The 16,805-nt window shown below is 42.7% G+C and overlaps 1 protein-coding gene across 1 annotated transcript in view; it reads right to left on the bottom strand.

Moving 5' to 3' along the window:
• The window catches only part of madd (MAP-kinase activating death domain), an 87,417-nt gene that overhangs the window by 50,547 nt on the left and 20,065 nt on the right, over window positions 1–16,805 (bottom strand). Inside the window, 5 exon segments of the mRNA XM_034183668.1 lie at window positions 6,601–6,702; window positions 9,394–9,533; window positions 9,663–9,913; window positions 10,327–10,532; window positions 10,808–10,911. Coding sequence (XP_034039559.1) covers window positions 6,601–6,702; window positions 9,394–9,533; window positions 9,663–9,913; window positions 10,327–10,532; window positions 10,808–10,911 — 803 coding nt within the window.

The following is a 16,805-nucleotide window of genomic DNA, read 5'->3' as shown; positions in this document are numbered from 1 at the left end:
CGGTCAGCTCCAGAAAGAGTTCTGATGGATCTGAACTTCTTCGATTTATGGACGGCTGAAGCCACTGTGCTCATTGGGACCTTCAAAACAGCAGAAATGTTTCTGTACCCTTCCCCAGATTTGTGCCTTGAAACAATTTGGTCTTGGAGGTAGACAGAAAATTCCTTTGAATTCATGCTTGGTTTGTGCTCTGACACGCACGGTCAAGATGGTTTCCTCTCCGGGAACCATCTCCTTATCGTGGTGGAGAGGTTTGTGTGCTGCTATGAACCTGAGAGCTGTGTTGTCTGGAGCCTTTGTGTTCCTGGTATGGTCTCCCATAGCAAAGTGGTCTCAGGCGAGGGGCCAGACTAAGAATGGTTCATAAAACAAGATGACAGAACGAGGCAGAGGAAATGTGACGCAGCCCGGAGGAAGACCGGGGTCCCATCTGGAGCCAGGCCTGAATGGAGGGCCCATCAGCGAGCGCGTGGTGGCTAAGTTTGGCACAGAGCCCAGTTGGCCACAGCCCGAAAAGGCAACGTAGACCTTCCATCTCCACCCTGTGGGCTCACCACCCGAAAATTAATTCATGGACTATATTCATGGACTTTGACTGTTTGTGCGTATGCTCTGTACCACAGTTTGGCGTATTCAGCCTTCTTGGAGTCCCTGAATGAAGTCCTGTATGGGGCTCTGGTGTGGGACTCCACTGTTCTGCTGGGGTACTTCAACGCACACGTGGGCAATAACAGAGACACCTGGAGAAGTGTGATTGGGAGAAACGGCTTCCCTGATCTAAACCAGTGCTGTCGTTTGTTATTGGAATTCTGTGCTCGTCACAGACTGTCCATAAACACCTTGTTCAAACATAAGGATACTCATACAGTGGGGTAAAAAAGCAATCAGTCAGTCCCTGATTGTGCAAGTTCTCCTACTTAGACAGATGAGAGAGGTCTGTAATTTTCAACAGGTGCCATTAATACAGGTAACAGGTGGAGGACAGAAAAGCTTTTTAAAGAAGAAGTTACAGGTCTGTGAGAGCCAGAAAACGTGCTTGTTTGTGGGTGACCAAATACTTATTTTCCACCATAATTTACAAATAAATTCTTTAAAAATACTACAATGTGATTTCCTGGATTTTTTTTTCTGTTTGTCTCTCATAATTGAAGTGTACTTATGCTGAAAATTACAGACCTCTCTCATCTTTTTAAGTAGGAGAACTTGCACAATCAGGGACTGACTAAATACTTTTTTACTCCACTGTAAGTGTACATGGTACCAGAGTACCCTAGGCCGAAGATCGATTTTGTGACCATAACATCTGATCTGAGGCCGCATGTTCTGGACACTCAGGTGAAAAGAGGGGCAGAGCTGTCAACTGATTGCCATCTGGTGGCAAGTTAGATCAGAGGGTGGGGAGCAGGGGTGTTGGGGGGGGAGAGAAATCGATTCACGTCCGAATCACGATTCTTATTTATTACGATTCTGAATCAATCCAAAATGTCCAAAGAATCGATTTTTAAAAAGCATTTTAACATTTTCTTGCTTACTCGCTGCGTGTACTGTTTGTCAGGCAACGGCTTCCGTACTACAGTGTCCCCGCGAGGGGGGGGTCCGCCGTGCTTCAAACACTCGTGAGCTGCAGAGTTCAGTGGCTGCAGCTTAGCATGGCGGAAGAAGAGCTAATTCAGCCTGCACCGTCTTTGCTGAAGGCAAATGTTTGGGCGCATTTTGGATTTTATTATTTGCTGCACAAGAAGGAGCTTGACATGACTTATGCAGTGTGCAAAATCTGCAAAATGAAAGTCAAGCACTTCGGAAACACTTGAAATCCGCAAGCCCACATGCTACGCTATCACCCGGAGCTAAAATAGTGGAGCAGTGGTTTCTGCCGACTTCTGACCAGCACTTCGCTAAACTGCCAGCCAGCTCCGAACGAGCAAAGCAGATAAGTAAATTTACATCTAGAATCACTTGATTAACCTTGTAAAGCTGCATTTTCTTAAACATAAACATTTTTTAAGTAATATAACCATTTCTCAGAGCTCTTTGAATCCAAAATCGATTCTGAATCGAATCGTCACCCCAAGAATCGGAATCGAATTGAATCACGAGTTGTTGTACGATTCACATCCCTAGTGGGGAGACTTTGGACAGACCTGATGAGCCTAAACGGATAGTGCAGGTGAATTGGGAACATCTGGAGGAGCCCACTGTCTGATAGATCTTCAACTCACACCTCCGGTTGAGCTTTTCTAGCATTCCTGTGGAGGCTGGGGGACACTGAACCAGAATGGGCAATGTTCAAAGCTTCCATTGCTGAAGTTGCAGTGGGGAGCTGTGGCCTTAAGGTCTTAGGTGCCTCAAGGGGCGGCGGCAACCCTCGAACACTGTGGTGGACAGGTAAGCCGTCCGACTGAAGAAATCCTTCCCGGATATGTTATCTCAGAGAACTGTGGAGGCATTTTCAAGGTACCAACAGACCAGAAGGGCGGCAGCCTCTGCGAGATCTTGTTCACGAGTGAAGAGGACAATGGAGTGTGAGATTGGCCAGAGAATTGGCGTAACAGGGTGTTATTGCATTCGCTTCGCTGTACTGTTGTGACAAAAAGGGAGCTGAGCCAAAAGGCGAAGCTCTCAATCTACTAGTCAATCTTCGTTCCTACTCTCACTTATGGTCATGAGGGTTGGATCATAACTGAAAGAACTAGGTCGTGGGTACAAGTGGCCAAAATGGGCTTCCTTAGGAGTGTGGCTGGTGTCTCCCTTAGAAATAGGGTGAGAAGCTCGGTCATCGATGGGGAGCTCGGAATAAAGCCGCTGCTCCATCGCATTGAAAAGAGCCAGCTGAGGTGGTTAGGGCATCTGGTAAGGATGCCCCCTGGGTGCCTCCCTAGGGAGGTGATCCAGGCACATCCATCTGGGAGAAGACCCTATGGAAGACCCAGGACTAAGTGGAGATATTATATACGGCCTGGGAATGTCTCAGGATCCACCAGTGGCCAATGTGGCCTTGGAAAGGGAAGTCTGGGGTCCCCTGCTGGAGCTGTTGCCCACACAACCAGATCCCGGATAAGCGGTTGAAGCTGACTGACGAGTGAGTGAGTCAGGCCACTGTGCTCATTGGGATCTTCAAAGCAGCAGAAATGTTGCTGTACCCTTCCCCAGATTTGTGCCTCGAGACAATCCTGTGCCGGAGGTCTACAAACAATTCTTTTGACTCCATTCTTCGTTTGTGCTCCGACATGCACTGTCAAGTGGGACCTTATACGTAGACAGGTGTGTGCCTTTCCAAATCATGTCCAATCAGCTGAATTTACCCCAGGTGGACTCCAATTAAGCTGAAGAAGCACCTCAAGGACGATCAGGGGAAACAGGATGCACTTGAGCTCAATTTTGAGCTTCATAGCAAAGGCTGTGAATACTTATCTACGTGTGATGTCTTAGTTTGGGTCCGAGTGACGACAAAGTCATTCTATGAGGACCCTATTATAATCATGCTGTTCATTATTTTTCTTCACTTTTCAAGCCAGTAAGTCAGTGTAGACATACGCACATCACCAGGTGCAAGGCTACTGCAGTGAACATGAAACAATAAAAAAGCCTGCACACTTACTCCTTTGTTAGTGCCTTTAATGTGACAACGTTCCTCTGGTCATACTTTCACTGAGTATGCCCCTCCCATATATAATATCTGCTCCGATTGGTTGGCCCATTGTGGAAGATTTTTTTTGACAGCCAAAAACATGCTCCACGAAAATCACGAATATCACTCAGTATTAAGAAACGCATTCAGATGTGTTAAGTCACATTAAGAATGTCAGGAATGTGCCAAGAATGATGCAAATACGACATTCATAATGCGTCCTGCCTACATGTAAAGGTAACATAAGAAATCCTGTTGCTGCTTATTTTAAGGAAGCACAGCACCCCGTCTCCTCTCTAAAATACACTGGGATTGAGCATGTAAAACCCCCAAGAAGAGGAGGGAACATCAACAGGCTGCTCTTACAAAGAGAGAGCTTCCACATTTAAACATTACAAACTAACGCCTTACGGCCTTAACCAGGACTATGATTATTAAGCACTTTCTCTAACTGTACTTAATATATCTTGAATGTTTTTAACTTTTCTACTTGATTTCTAAAGTTTTTCTTGGAGACAAAGATGGAAAGAAACATTTTATTTTGGTCATAATGGTCAGGTCTGACCATTGATATGATGTATATTTATGTGTGCCAAACTTCTTCTGCCACCTGGGGGATGGGCCAACCAATCAGGGAGCAGATGTTATACATGGGAGGGGCATACTCAGTGAAAATATGACCAGAGGAAGATCCAGTGGGATTGAAATATTGTCACTTTAAAGGTAGTAATAAAGAAGAGTGCAGGCTTTTTCACTTTTCAAACCCCAATTTCATGTTCAAAAACTCAAACTTTGCAGTCATCCAGCCGGATCCGAAATTCGATATTTTGGGGCTCATGCACATGCTCGCAGTGAAATAGCGCCCCCTACAAATTTTCAAAAGACCCTCACCATTGGGTTTTTTTGTCATAGCCTCACGAAATTTAGTTGACATATTTACCATGCTGGGATGCACAAAAAAGTCTCTTAACATCGTGGTGAAATGTCAACAGGAAGTCAGCCATTTTGATTTGAAGTTTCAATTTTGAGTTCATTTTTGCAATTTTTGGCCATACGTTTGAACAAACTTGTCCTAGGGATTTCATCCAATCATCTTCAAATTTGGTACACATCATCATGACCCCATGCCGATCAAAAACTATCAAAAGTATTTCTGTAGGTCAAAAGGTGTGGCTGCTAGGGTTCATCAAACTTTGGCGAGCGTTTCGGAAGACGCGCTTCACTTTGAACGGCAGTCACTTACTTCATCATAGATCCTTCAAACTTGCTGGACATGATAAGGGCTCTGCCCTGAACATCACCATATATTAACTTCCCACCTAAGTCATAGCGCCCCCCCGGTGGTAACAGGAAATGTCCCATTTATACTTTATTCCACTTCTAAAACAAGCAGAACAAGTTGGTGAATGTACATGATGATCGCCGTGAAGCTACGAGTAACGGCGTCCATGTGGCGGCGTGCCGAATATCGATCCTTTGCCATAAAATTCCGTTCTTCCTTTTGATGGCTTTAATTTTGTCATATCATCATGAAAATTGATACACAGGTCAAGAATGACACCCTCTTACATGTTATGGGGCGTCGCCCATGGGCGGGGCAAAATTCCTCTATAGCGGCCCCCTTGCAACTTTCAAAAACCCCTCCCCATAGGATTTTTTTTTTTTTTTTTTTTTTTTTTTTTAGGAGTAGGGAGATGAAAATTGGTACATGTGTGCCTTGTATAGATGTACAAAAAAGTCTCTTGCACCATTGGTCTACTCCACACAGGAAGTCGGCCTTTTTGAATTTTCGTGTCATTTTGGCGTGATTTCCACACGTATTTGAAATTCCTCCTAGGAATTTTGTCCAATGCACTTCAAATTTCATTCAAAGACTACACAGATCAAAAGTTATTAAAAGCTTTTTTCTATGTCGAAGGGTGTGGCCGCTATGGCGCCGCCATTTTGACCCTTCACCATGGTACATCAAGTCATGACAACTCCTTCATGCTTTGTCTGACTGCCTTGAAACTTGACATGTGCGATGAGGGTCAGCCCCTGAACAGAAATCGCGCTGGCCTGGGGAGGCGGTGGTGCAGGGACACGAGGGCCTGTCCATGACTGCTTGTTATTTTAGTTCTTCATAAATTTGCAAAAATCTAAAAACTTTCTGATTTGCTCATTTCTACAAAGGTACATGTAGTCATGATAAGAACAAATGTTAAGTCTGTTTTGGAGCTGAATTTTCCTTTCAGAAAGGGGAAGAAAAAACCCTGAACTTAATGTCCTCCTTTAAAATAGTGCCATACCAACTTGGCAAAGCAGGAGGAAAGAGGTTTAAATACAAAAAACTAAACAGGTCTACACACCTGCATGCTCCATTTCTTCTTCGACATCAAAATTAAAATATTCTTTGGCAATTAAAAACAAAAGAAAACCAACAATCACAGAAGGAAACAAAGTGTAGGTTTTAACCAAGAACATTAAATCTAAAAATACAAACTTAAACGAATGCAACAGTACATATTTCCACAAGAAAATGATTATGTTTACTATTGTACAGCATTTAAACAATGCAGTGCAAAAATAATTTTATTTAGTGCAAATTAACAGAGACTTGTCAAATCAACTGTATGAGCAAAAATGTGCACACTGGTGTACAGCTGCTACAAATTCAACAACTAAAAATATTAAATATGAGATAAAGAATTGTTTTGAAGACATTTGCTCAGTAATATTTTTCATCTGTACTATCTTATTTATGACTTCACTTTATGTACTTGAAATATTTAACTAATCAACTACAAATTAATGGAAAACTTTAGAAAGTTAATTAATGGAAAAAATGAGATTTATTTAACAGCACTTTTTAAATGGTGTGATGTGCATTACATTTGTTGTATGGTGTATATCCTGTGTCTGTCAGTACAAACTGAAGTGAATGAGCAATCAATAATCTTGAAAAAGTGATCAGATCTGTGCAGCCGTGTTACCCTTTAGACTTGGGAAAGGCGTTGATTTCTCCCGTGCTGCTTTGTTGGGAAGAGCAAGGTTGGACAGACTAAAACTGGTGCCGTGGTTCTTGTACAGATTGCCTACAGTGGCAAAGAAATGCATAATCAAAAATCACAGTGAAAATTGAAAAGCCGCCCAGACCTCCCGATCCACACACATCTCCCCCAGCTCCTCCGGGGGAACCCCAAGGCATTCCCAAGCCAGCCGAGAGATGTAGTACCTCCAGCGTGTCCTGGGTCTTCCCCGGCGCCTCCTCCCAATGGGACGTGCCTGGAACACCTCTCCAGCGAGGCGTCCACGGGGCATCCGGAAAAGATGCCCGAGCCACCTCAACTGACTCTTTTCGATGTGGAGGAGCAGTGGCTCAACTCCGAGCGCTTCCTAAGTGACCGAGCTCCTCACCCTATCTCTAAGGGAGCGCCCAGCCACCCTGCGGAGGAAACTCATCTCGGCCGCTTGTACTTGCGATCTCGTTCTTTCGGTCACGAGCCAAATCTCATGACCATAGGTGAGGATCAGAACATAGCTCGATCGGTAAATCGAGAGCTTTGCCCCCCTACTCAGCTCTCTCTTCACCACGACGGTCCGATACAGCGACCGCATCACTACAGATGCTGTACCGATCTGTCTATCGAGCTCACGCTCCATCCGTCCCTCACTCGTGAACAAGACCCCAAGATACTGAAACTCCTCCACTTGAGGCAAGGACACTCCACCAACCTGAAGAGGGCAAAGCACCTTTTTCCGGTCGAGAACCATGGCCTTGGATTTGGAGGTGCTGATTCTCATCCTGGACGCTTCACACTCGGCTGCAAACCGCCCCAGTGCACGCTGAAGGTCCTGATTTGACGAAGCCAACAGAACCACATCGTCCGCAAACAGAGACGAGATTCTGTGGTTCCCAAACAAGACCCACTCTACACCCTGGCTGCGCCTAGAAATTCTGTCCATAAAAATAATGAACAGAACCGGTGACAAAGGGCAGCCCTGGCGGAGGCCAACATGCACTGGAAACAGGTTTGACTTACTACCGGCAATGCGAACCAAGCTCCTGCTGTGGTCGTACAGGGGCCGGATAGCCCTTAGCAAAGGACCCCGGACCCCGTACTCCCAGAGCACCCCCCACAGGGTGCCCCGAGGGACACAGTCGAACGCCTTCTCCAGATCCACAAAACACATGTGGACTGGTTGGGCGAACTCCCATGAACCCTCAAGCACCCGATGGAGTGTTTAGAGCTGGTCCAGTATGCCGCGACCAGGACGAAAACCACACTGCTCCTTCTGAATCCGAGGTTTGACCATCGGTCGAATTCTCCTCTCTGGAATAGACCTTACCGGGGAGGCTGAGGAGTGTGATCCCCCTATAGTTGGAACACACCCTCTGGTCCCCCTTCTTAAACAGAGGGACCACCACCCCGGTCTGCCAATTCAGAGGCACTGTCCCCGATCGCCACGCGATGTTGCAGAGGCATGTCAGTCCCACAACATCCAGAGACTTAAGGTACTCAGGACAGATTTCATCCATCCCAGGAGCCTTGCCACCGAGGAGCTTTCTAACCACCTCGGTGACTTCGGCCTGGGTAATGGATGAGTCCGCCGCAGTAACACCGGTCATTTTTTTATAATAATTCTTATGTAGGTGTTACTAGGAACCTACCACCAAACATTTTTAACTCTACCTGTAGAGAAGAGGCAGAAAAAAATGATCAAACAATTAGTAAACATCGTGAATCCAATTTTGGTATTAAGTTTTCAGTTTCTAGTCTCACTGGAGCATTCAGGTTGGGACTTCAGCCTATGAGGTACCTTAGAAGACCTTATGGAGTCATGAAGCAGTTGGACAGAGGTGTTTGGTGACACCACCAGCTTTTCAGGAGAATAAAGGTGCAAATCCTCAGGGCTCTGTTCTTGGACTCCAACTATTGACCACAACATGACACCTTTGGTACTTGGTCTCACTGGATACCACAGAAATTAATTTGTGTCAAATTTGCCATTACATAGGGTGACTAAGATGAGGCGTACCACTGGTATTGAGAAATAAAGTTAATCACGCCACCATGGTCAGGAAATACTCCTCTCTGAGCCTGATCCAGAGACACCCAAGTGTATTCTATGCAGTGTGTATGTATCAATGTGAAGCTCCACCTTCCAGAAATGACCTGAGCCAATAACTACTAAACACAGTAAATTTTGCAGAGTAAATATACTCTGCCAAAATAACATTTGGTCCCAGTTTAAATAGAGTGAATACACTCTTATTATCGTTATTGTTATTACAGTGAAATGAGCTCTACCGTCTTGTCAAATCAAGTTTTTTACACTGTGATAGAGTTGATTTAGCACTGTGATAGAGTATATTTAAGTCTGGATTGGGACCAAATGTTATCCTGGTAAAGTATACATTACTCTGCAAAATTTACTGTGCAGCTAAATATGAAATGTTTTTTGTTGAACATAGCACTGTAGCAACACTAATGAAGCGCTTCACCCCACATTTTAAACTGATAACAATAACAAAAGGTGAAGTCGGCCCACTATCTACAAAAAAAAAATCCCTGATTATTCCTGGTGTTGCTGGCTGAGAGGGAGAAGAAGCAGAAAGAACTGGCGCCAATGTCATCCAGAAACAGCACTGGGAAGCGTTTTTAATTTCTCCTGTTACATTAAAAAAAAAGTTTGCCAACAACATCTACGATATGTTTATACTTTGTACACAAACATGAAACTGACTGGTGTGATCCTTTATAGGAAATCAATTTCTTTCTTACTTGCAAAGGACATTAGACCTCCGAATCCATCGTTACTGTTGTTGGTAATGGTGGAGTTGGGGGAGTTGCTGTGGGAGTCCCCCTCCCCGTCAGATTCCCCAGGGAGTCTCAGACTACTGGGACGTAAAGGACGCAGCACCCTAAAACAAGCCCAAACGACATTTGGTGCCAAACAGACACAAACACTTATGTACAGATAGTAACAGTTCAGTTCATAACACAAAAGAATCAACGACGTGAACTGGTTGATTTAAGTAAGTTTTACGTACTTGTTGCCATTGAGGTTCTGGTGGAATCGAGGGGTGTAAGACTCCACTTGCCCTTCGGCATCAGGATCGTCTTCAGAGGGGAAGCCATACTGAGGCTCAAAGTATGGGTTGTCATACTCTTGCTTTTTGTTGGCTGAGTCCAGCTGGATGACTTCAGTAGTCGGTCTGAGGAACGGCTGGCTCATCACTGGCACAGAGTTGGGTAAGGGGACACTAGCTGATGCCTCGATCTCAATTGACTCCACTTGATCCTGGAGGGGGGATAAATAAATACACTGGTCTATTCCCGATCCTGGGTCTTTATTTTTTAATTCTTATTATTTTCTCCTCACTTTATCTGTAAGATTAATCCTGCTTTATCTTTAGGTTCAGATTAAGGCTTCTTGCTTTAGTCATTACTGGCACTGAAATTTTGACTCTTCATTCAAGGCTCAACTTGGGCCTGGCACCTGAAGAGGGCACCCACTACAACTAGCCAAACGTCAACGAGCCTGGAGGTCTCCTCAGTTTCTTCTATATTCTGCTGTTACTCAAGACAAACCTGGCCGTATTTCATACAGCTCACTGAAAATATTAATCACAATATGAAAGTTAATGTTCCTACAACAGTACAAGAGGGCAAGCAACATCTGCCAAAAACATCTAACTTTGAATAACCACACACGTTGTTGACTCCCTGGACGATTGTGCTGGGACTCGAGCTTGCAGTCGTGCTGGAGCTTGAGCGAAGAGGCTGTCCATCAGAAGGTTCAGGGTGCCCATCCACAATGGACTGGCCATCCAAGCTGTGACCATCCCTGAGGTCCTGGAAGTCTTGAAACTCAACCTCACTTGCATCTCCCAGTGCAGCATGGGTAGGCGGGTCCAAACCTAAGGCATGGGAAACATTTGGAAAACTTTCCACGACAGCAAATAGTATGAACATGTTTCACACACTGCAACAAATCATAGCTATAATAAAAAATACATTTTGAGGGGTAATTTTTTTTCTTATTCAACTATATAGCAAATTTGGAACATCATCTTCACTCTAACATTTTAAATCACATATCTTGATAAACCAGCATGAGCTGTCTATCTTGGATGAAAATGACTACTATTTGTGGGAATGAGTATTAATACTGCTGCTGTGTCATCCTACTTACTGGGTGTGTCTCCCTGGATGTCTCCTTGAATCATCTCACTCACAAGGTCACCAAGTGAAGAATAAGAAGAGCTGGAGTCATCATATGCTTCGCTGTCACTACCACTGAAACAAATTAAATTTCCTATCAAAGGCAGTCCAACTCAAACCAACTACAAACTTGAAAAGCACTTACAGTGCATCCCTTCATCCAGGCTCAGACTGGTAATCTGTGATTTTGGGCATTTGCCCGGTGGGCCGCTGCACGTTTAGACATGCATGGGCCGGCCCTCCCATATTTATAGAGATTATGGAAATATATAGTGTTCTCAAACTGCGTGCTGCTGTCAACACGAGGAAAATCCGTGATCGGTGAAGCTACAGCATTTAATCAGCGCAGCTGCAGAGCCACTTCCTGAATTTGTGTCAAAATAAAAGTTCAGTAGTGTTTCATACACAGCACAGTCTTATTCTAGGTTTCAGTTTTGTTTCCGTTTGATCACACAACGGAGACTTACATCGAGCACAATGATTGACATGACCAACAGCCAATGACAATGGAGAAGCATACAGGGTGGCCAATCAGATTGCAGGAAGAGTAGGCGGCTGCTCCCGCCCCTGTGAATGGATTGAGTCCTCGGCGCCTGGACTTCTCTCCGCTCTTCTACTGATACAAGGTTGGAATCATTTCTTTTATCTTAATTAACTGTGCTTTACTTTTGTTAATCTTTAAATGCAACAGCTACGGACTTCAGCTCCTTAATTTGCTGCTGTGTGAATCCTAGCAGTGGTTACACATTACCTCTCTCTCTCTCTCTCTCTCTCTCTCTCTCTCTCTCACACACACACACTTTGGAGACACAAAAACGTTTTTCCGCTTGTGTGCTTTTGCTTGTTTTGTCATTTACGCTGCACCGTTGTAAGAGACTGACTAAGAGTGAAGAGTGATGACAGTATTGTTTTTAATTATTATTTGAACGTATAGACCCTCGGTCAAGTGATCTCCTGCATACCACAGAGTCGGTGTTCTGTCGAGATGAGGTGCGCCAACTTTCGACACTGAGCTGTGACGTACCTTCGCATTGTCCAATAGGAACGACGCGTTGGGCCAAAACACGGAAGACTCGTGGCAGAAACCACTGATCTGTACAAAATGGATCGGACCAATCCGATTGGTGCAGAAACCACTGATCTGTACAAAACATTAACGTGTGTGACAAGACTGCTCATTTAGAGAGAGGTTTTCTGAAGAAAAATCATTGGAAATGTTTTTTTTGTTGTTGTTTCCTCAAAATTTCTGATTACTGTTAAAAAAAGTTTAGAACACTTGTAATTAAAACAGGTAAATAAATCAATAAATGGTTCTTTAGAAACCTTTCATCTGTATTAAAACCACATGTTATTTCAGATTAGATAATTTCTTGTTTAACATAAGGAACCTCAGACATTTATTTTTAGACAAATAAAATAACACGGAAACTTGTATATTTTTTTAAGTCTGGTAGATTATTTATATATATAGTCATTTAAACTTGTAATTTCGTCAAAATATGTAATTGCCTTTAATGTTATCAGGACGCCCCCTCGTGGTGCCGGGTCCGCGTTTTGTACTATGATTAAAGTGAAATGACAGTGAAAGTGTGTGTTTAGGTGTGTGTTCATGGTGTTTAGGTGTATAGTATTTGTTCATTGGGGGTTCGGTATGGACGGGTGGGTGTGCGTGTTTGGGGGTGGATTCGTCGGGCCAATAGTGGGCTGGTCCAGAGGAAAAATGCCAGGGCCGAAATTTGTTCCCAGTCCGACCCTGCCTTCATCACGCACGTACAGTAGTGTTCAGAATAATAGTAGTGCTATGTGACTAAAAAGATTAATCCAGGTTTTGAGTATATTTCTTATTGTTACATGGAAAACAAGGTACTAGTAGATTCAGTAGATTCTCACAAATCCAACAAGACCAAGCATTCATGATATGCACACTCTTAAGGCTATGAAATTGGGCTATTAGTAAAAAAGTAGAAAAGGGGGTGTTCACAATAATAGTAGTGTGGCATTCAGTCAGTGAGCTCGTCAATTTTGTGGAACAAACAGGTGTGAATCAGGTGTCCCCTATTTAAGGATGAAGCCAGCACCTGTTAAACATGCTTTTATCTTTGAAAGCCTGAGGAAAATGGGAAGTTCAAGACATTGTTCAGAAGAACAGCGTAGTTTGATTAAAAAGTTGATTGGAGAGGGGAAAACTTATACGCAGGTGCAAAAAATTATAGGCTGTTCAAAACTTGGTGTTCACAATAATAGTAGCATCTGCTGTTGACACTACAAACTCAAAACTATTATGTTCAAATTGCTTTTTTTTAGCAATCCTGTGAATCACTAAACTAGTATTTAGTTGTATAACCACAGTTTTTCATGATTTCTTCACATCTGCAAGGCATTCATTTTGTTGGTTTGGAACCATGATTTTGCTTGGTTACTCGTGTGCTTGGGGTCATTGTCTTGTTGAAACACCCATTTCAAGGGCATGTCCTCTTCAGCATAAGGCAACATGACCTCCTCAAGTATTCTGACATATCCAAACTGATCCGTGATACCTGGTATGCGATATATAGGCCCAACACCATAGTAGGAGAAACATGCCCATATCATGATGCTTGCACCACCATGCTTCACTGTCTTCACTGTGAACTGTGGCTTGAATTCAGAGTTTGGGGGTCGTCTCACAAACAGTCTGCGGCCCTTGGACCCAAAAAGAACAATTTTACTCTCATCACTCCACAAAGTATTCCTCCATTTCTCTTTAGGCCAGTTGATGTGTTCTTTGGCAAATTGTAACCTCTTCTGCACATGTCTTTTATTTAACAGAGGGACTTTGCGGCGGATTCTTGCAAATAATTTAGCTTCACGCAGGCGTCTTCCAACTGTCACAGCACTTACAGGCAACACCAGACTGTTAATCATCCTGGAGCTGATCAATGGGTGACCCTTTGCCATTCTAGTTATTCTTCTATCCAATTTGATGGTTGTTTTCCGTTTTCTTCCATGCGTCTGTTTTTTTTTTTGTCCATTTTGAAGTATTGGAGATCATTGTAGATGAACAGCCTATAATTTTTTGCACCTGCGTATAAGTTTTCCCCTCTCCAATCAACTTTTTAATCAAACTACGCTGTTCTTCTGAACAATGTCTTGAACTTCCCATTTTCCTCAGGCTTTCAAAGAGAAAAGCATGTTCAACAGGTGCTGGCTTCATCCTTAAATAGGGGACACCTGATTCACACCTGTTTGTTCCACAAAATTGACGAGCTAACTGACAGAATGCCACACTACTATTACTGTGAACATCCCCTTTTCTACTTTTTTACTAATAGCCCAATTTCATAGCCTTAAGAGTGTGCATATCATGAATGCTTGGTCTTGTTGAATTTGTGAGAATCTACTGAATCTACTGGTACCTTGTTTCCCATGTAACAATAAGAAATATACTCAAAACCTGGATTAATCTTTTTAGTCACATAGCACTACTATTATTCTGAACACTACTGTATGTACGACAGTCCAGGTCAAATTTCTAGAGTAGTACTAGAATTTAACTGAACTCAAACCGGACCACCACTGAAAATTACAACAGTTTTTGTATTTTCCAGACAATAAGTCCTTTATTTTTCATACTTTGGGAGGTTCTGCAACTTATATTCCAAAATGACTTCTATATGAAAAACAAATTGCATTATCATCTATGGCCACAAGATGGTACCAACTACACACGTGACAGGCATCTCCTGTCTACTGAATGAGATACTGCATTTCACACTCTGTAGCAGCTCTGTATGAGAAAACATTTTTTTTTGTCTTACATCAATATTCCATAGGGCTGGGTACTGAACTTCAGTTCTTTTGTGGCGCCGACCGAAATGCTTCAGTAGTACCAAGTATCAAAACATGCCTCATTTTTTGGTGCCAAGTTTCGGTACCCAGAGGTTAATCATGTGCAAGAGGAGCGGTCCGCAGCCGTCCTCTCAGCATTCAAGTCCACCTGTGGACGTTACAGAGCACGAGCAGCATGATTCAAAATCTCCACCACCGGACTCCACTTCAAGTGCAACTTAATACGTGCATCGTTTTGAAGCTTGAAGCAATGAAGCACTGTTCCAACCCTCTGCTTCACTGCCTTTCAGAAATGGCAAACCCGCTTCTTAACCCCTTTCAGAGCCATTAAAATATGTCAATCGTGACTCACTGTTGTGCTGATTAAAGTCACTAACTGGGACTTCTGTCTTGTTGCGAGAAGAAAACATTGTGTTCAAACAGCTCCAAACACTGTGCGGCTCTCTGCCGAGCAAGTCATGTTAGAAAGATAGAGTCTGGTCGGAATTAATTACTTCAAAGCGAATCACCATTTAAGTCAAATGACACCTCTTTCCAAACATTGTAATATAAACAATAAACTGCAATTGATCAAAAGTTTTTTCCCTCCCAAAGAGATGTTCTGTGCAGACGTGCAGCAGCCAGCTGAGCTCAGCTCAGATTCTATATAGAGACATTCCAGTCAAAATGTCTGAAAGGAAATGCTTTTGACAAAACTAGAGTGTTTTCAAGTGTTCTTTTGCACTGGAAATTATTTGTTGCTTATTTTTTCTGTAAGAAAACTGCTTGTAGTGGAAAATTACCAAAGCTGAAAAATAAAACTCAAGATTTGTGCTATGTGTAATTTTCTTTTTGTTAGAATTGATCTTATAAAAATTGGTATCGAAAAAAGTATCATTCAGAAACCGGTATCGAAGTGAAGGTATTGAAAATTTTTCATTGATACCCAGCCCTACTATTCCACAGGGTGCTGTTCTATTCTGATCATCCACGATCCAAAAGAGCAAAAATGGGATGAAACAACTTAATCCTCCTTGCTTCCTAACAGGCTGGTTTATAAAGTGCAGACCTGGCAAACCATCCGAAAATGAAAGTAAGGAGCTGCACCTTCAACCAGAACCGCAACATACGTTGCTCTGGCTTTACATTTTTACCCCAATGGAGCACAAGCAATATTCATTAAGAATACCCTGTTTAAAGATGTTCGAACATGATTGAAGCTGTTAAGACTATGAACACCCAAAAGTTACCACGTGCAAGCAACGATTTTGCAAATTCAGATGAAATTTTTGCACAGTTCAAAAATTTGACACCAATTTCAAAATTGGTGCCGTTGATGGACGTAACTACTATGTATACCAAGTTGGTTCAAAATTGAGAAAGATGAATCAAGAAGTTACTATGTTGCTTCAAAACAGGCCTGAATGCTAATTGGGATTAAACAGGAAAGAACGGCTGTCTGTGGAATCGCACCATTAGAGAATGAGTAAATGTAAGAAGTCATGCTCTCAAACTGAACTGAAAGATCACACTCTGAAATAAAAAGAGGACATATAAGTTTTATATTACTCAAATAACACTTACTTGGGTTACTCCAAGTGCCAAGATAACAGGTTTTACAAATATAGCCCTGGATCAATTAGCCTTGCATAGCATTAGCCAACGTATGCCAAATATACATTGGTCCTGATTTTAAAGTTAAATTATCAGATAACAACATGAGTACATTAGAGGAGTCACAGTAAAGTCTGTCAGTATGAAACTGCGCAGAACTGAGAAGTTAGGAAAAATACATACATTACACATTTGGCAAACTTGATACTAAATTTTAATTAGATGTACTACAAAATGCAAAGGTTTCTATTCTTGCCTAGGTCCAACATTATAAAGTTTCTGATTACTGGGATTTAAAACTTTTGTGTTGGCAGATGAAAAATTTACTGTTCAAAGTTTACTCAAGAGACAAAAGTGAGGTTCTCAATGTGTGCCCAATGTTGGTTTCTAATCCGTCTCAGAAAATCATTTTAGAACTTCACGAGACCTCTTCTGAAACTTAGATTGAGGCTAATTTGAGATTTTGCGCATTTTTGTGGGTCAAATAAGCCATAGTTTTATTCTGGTTTCACACAGACCTCATAGTTGTCTTGGAGAAATAAATTAAA

Source organism: Thalassophryne amazonica, chromosome 2 (genome assembly GCF_902500255.1).
Source record: "Thalassophryne amazonica chromosome 2, fThaAma1.1, whole genome shotgun sequence".
Taxonomy (NCBI): domain Eukaryota; kingdom Metazoa; phylum Chordata; class Actinopteri; order Batrachoidiformes; family Batrachoididae; genus Thalassophryne; species Thalassophryne amazonica.
Note: the sequence above shows the minus strand (reverse complement) of the source record. Positions and strands in the feature narration are given on the sequence as shown.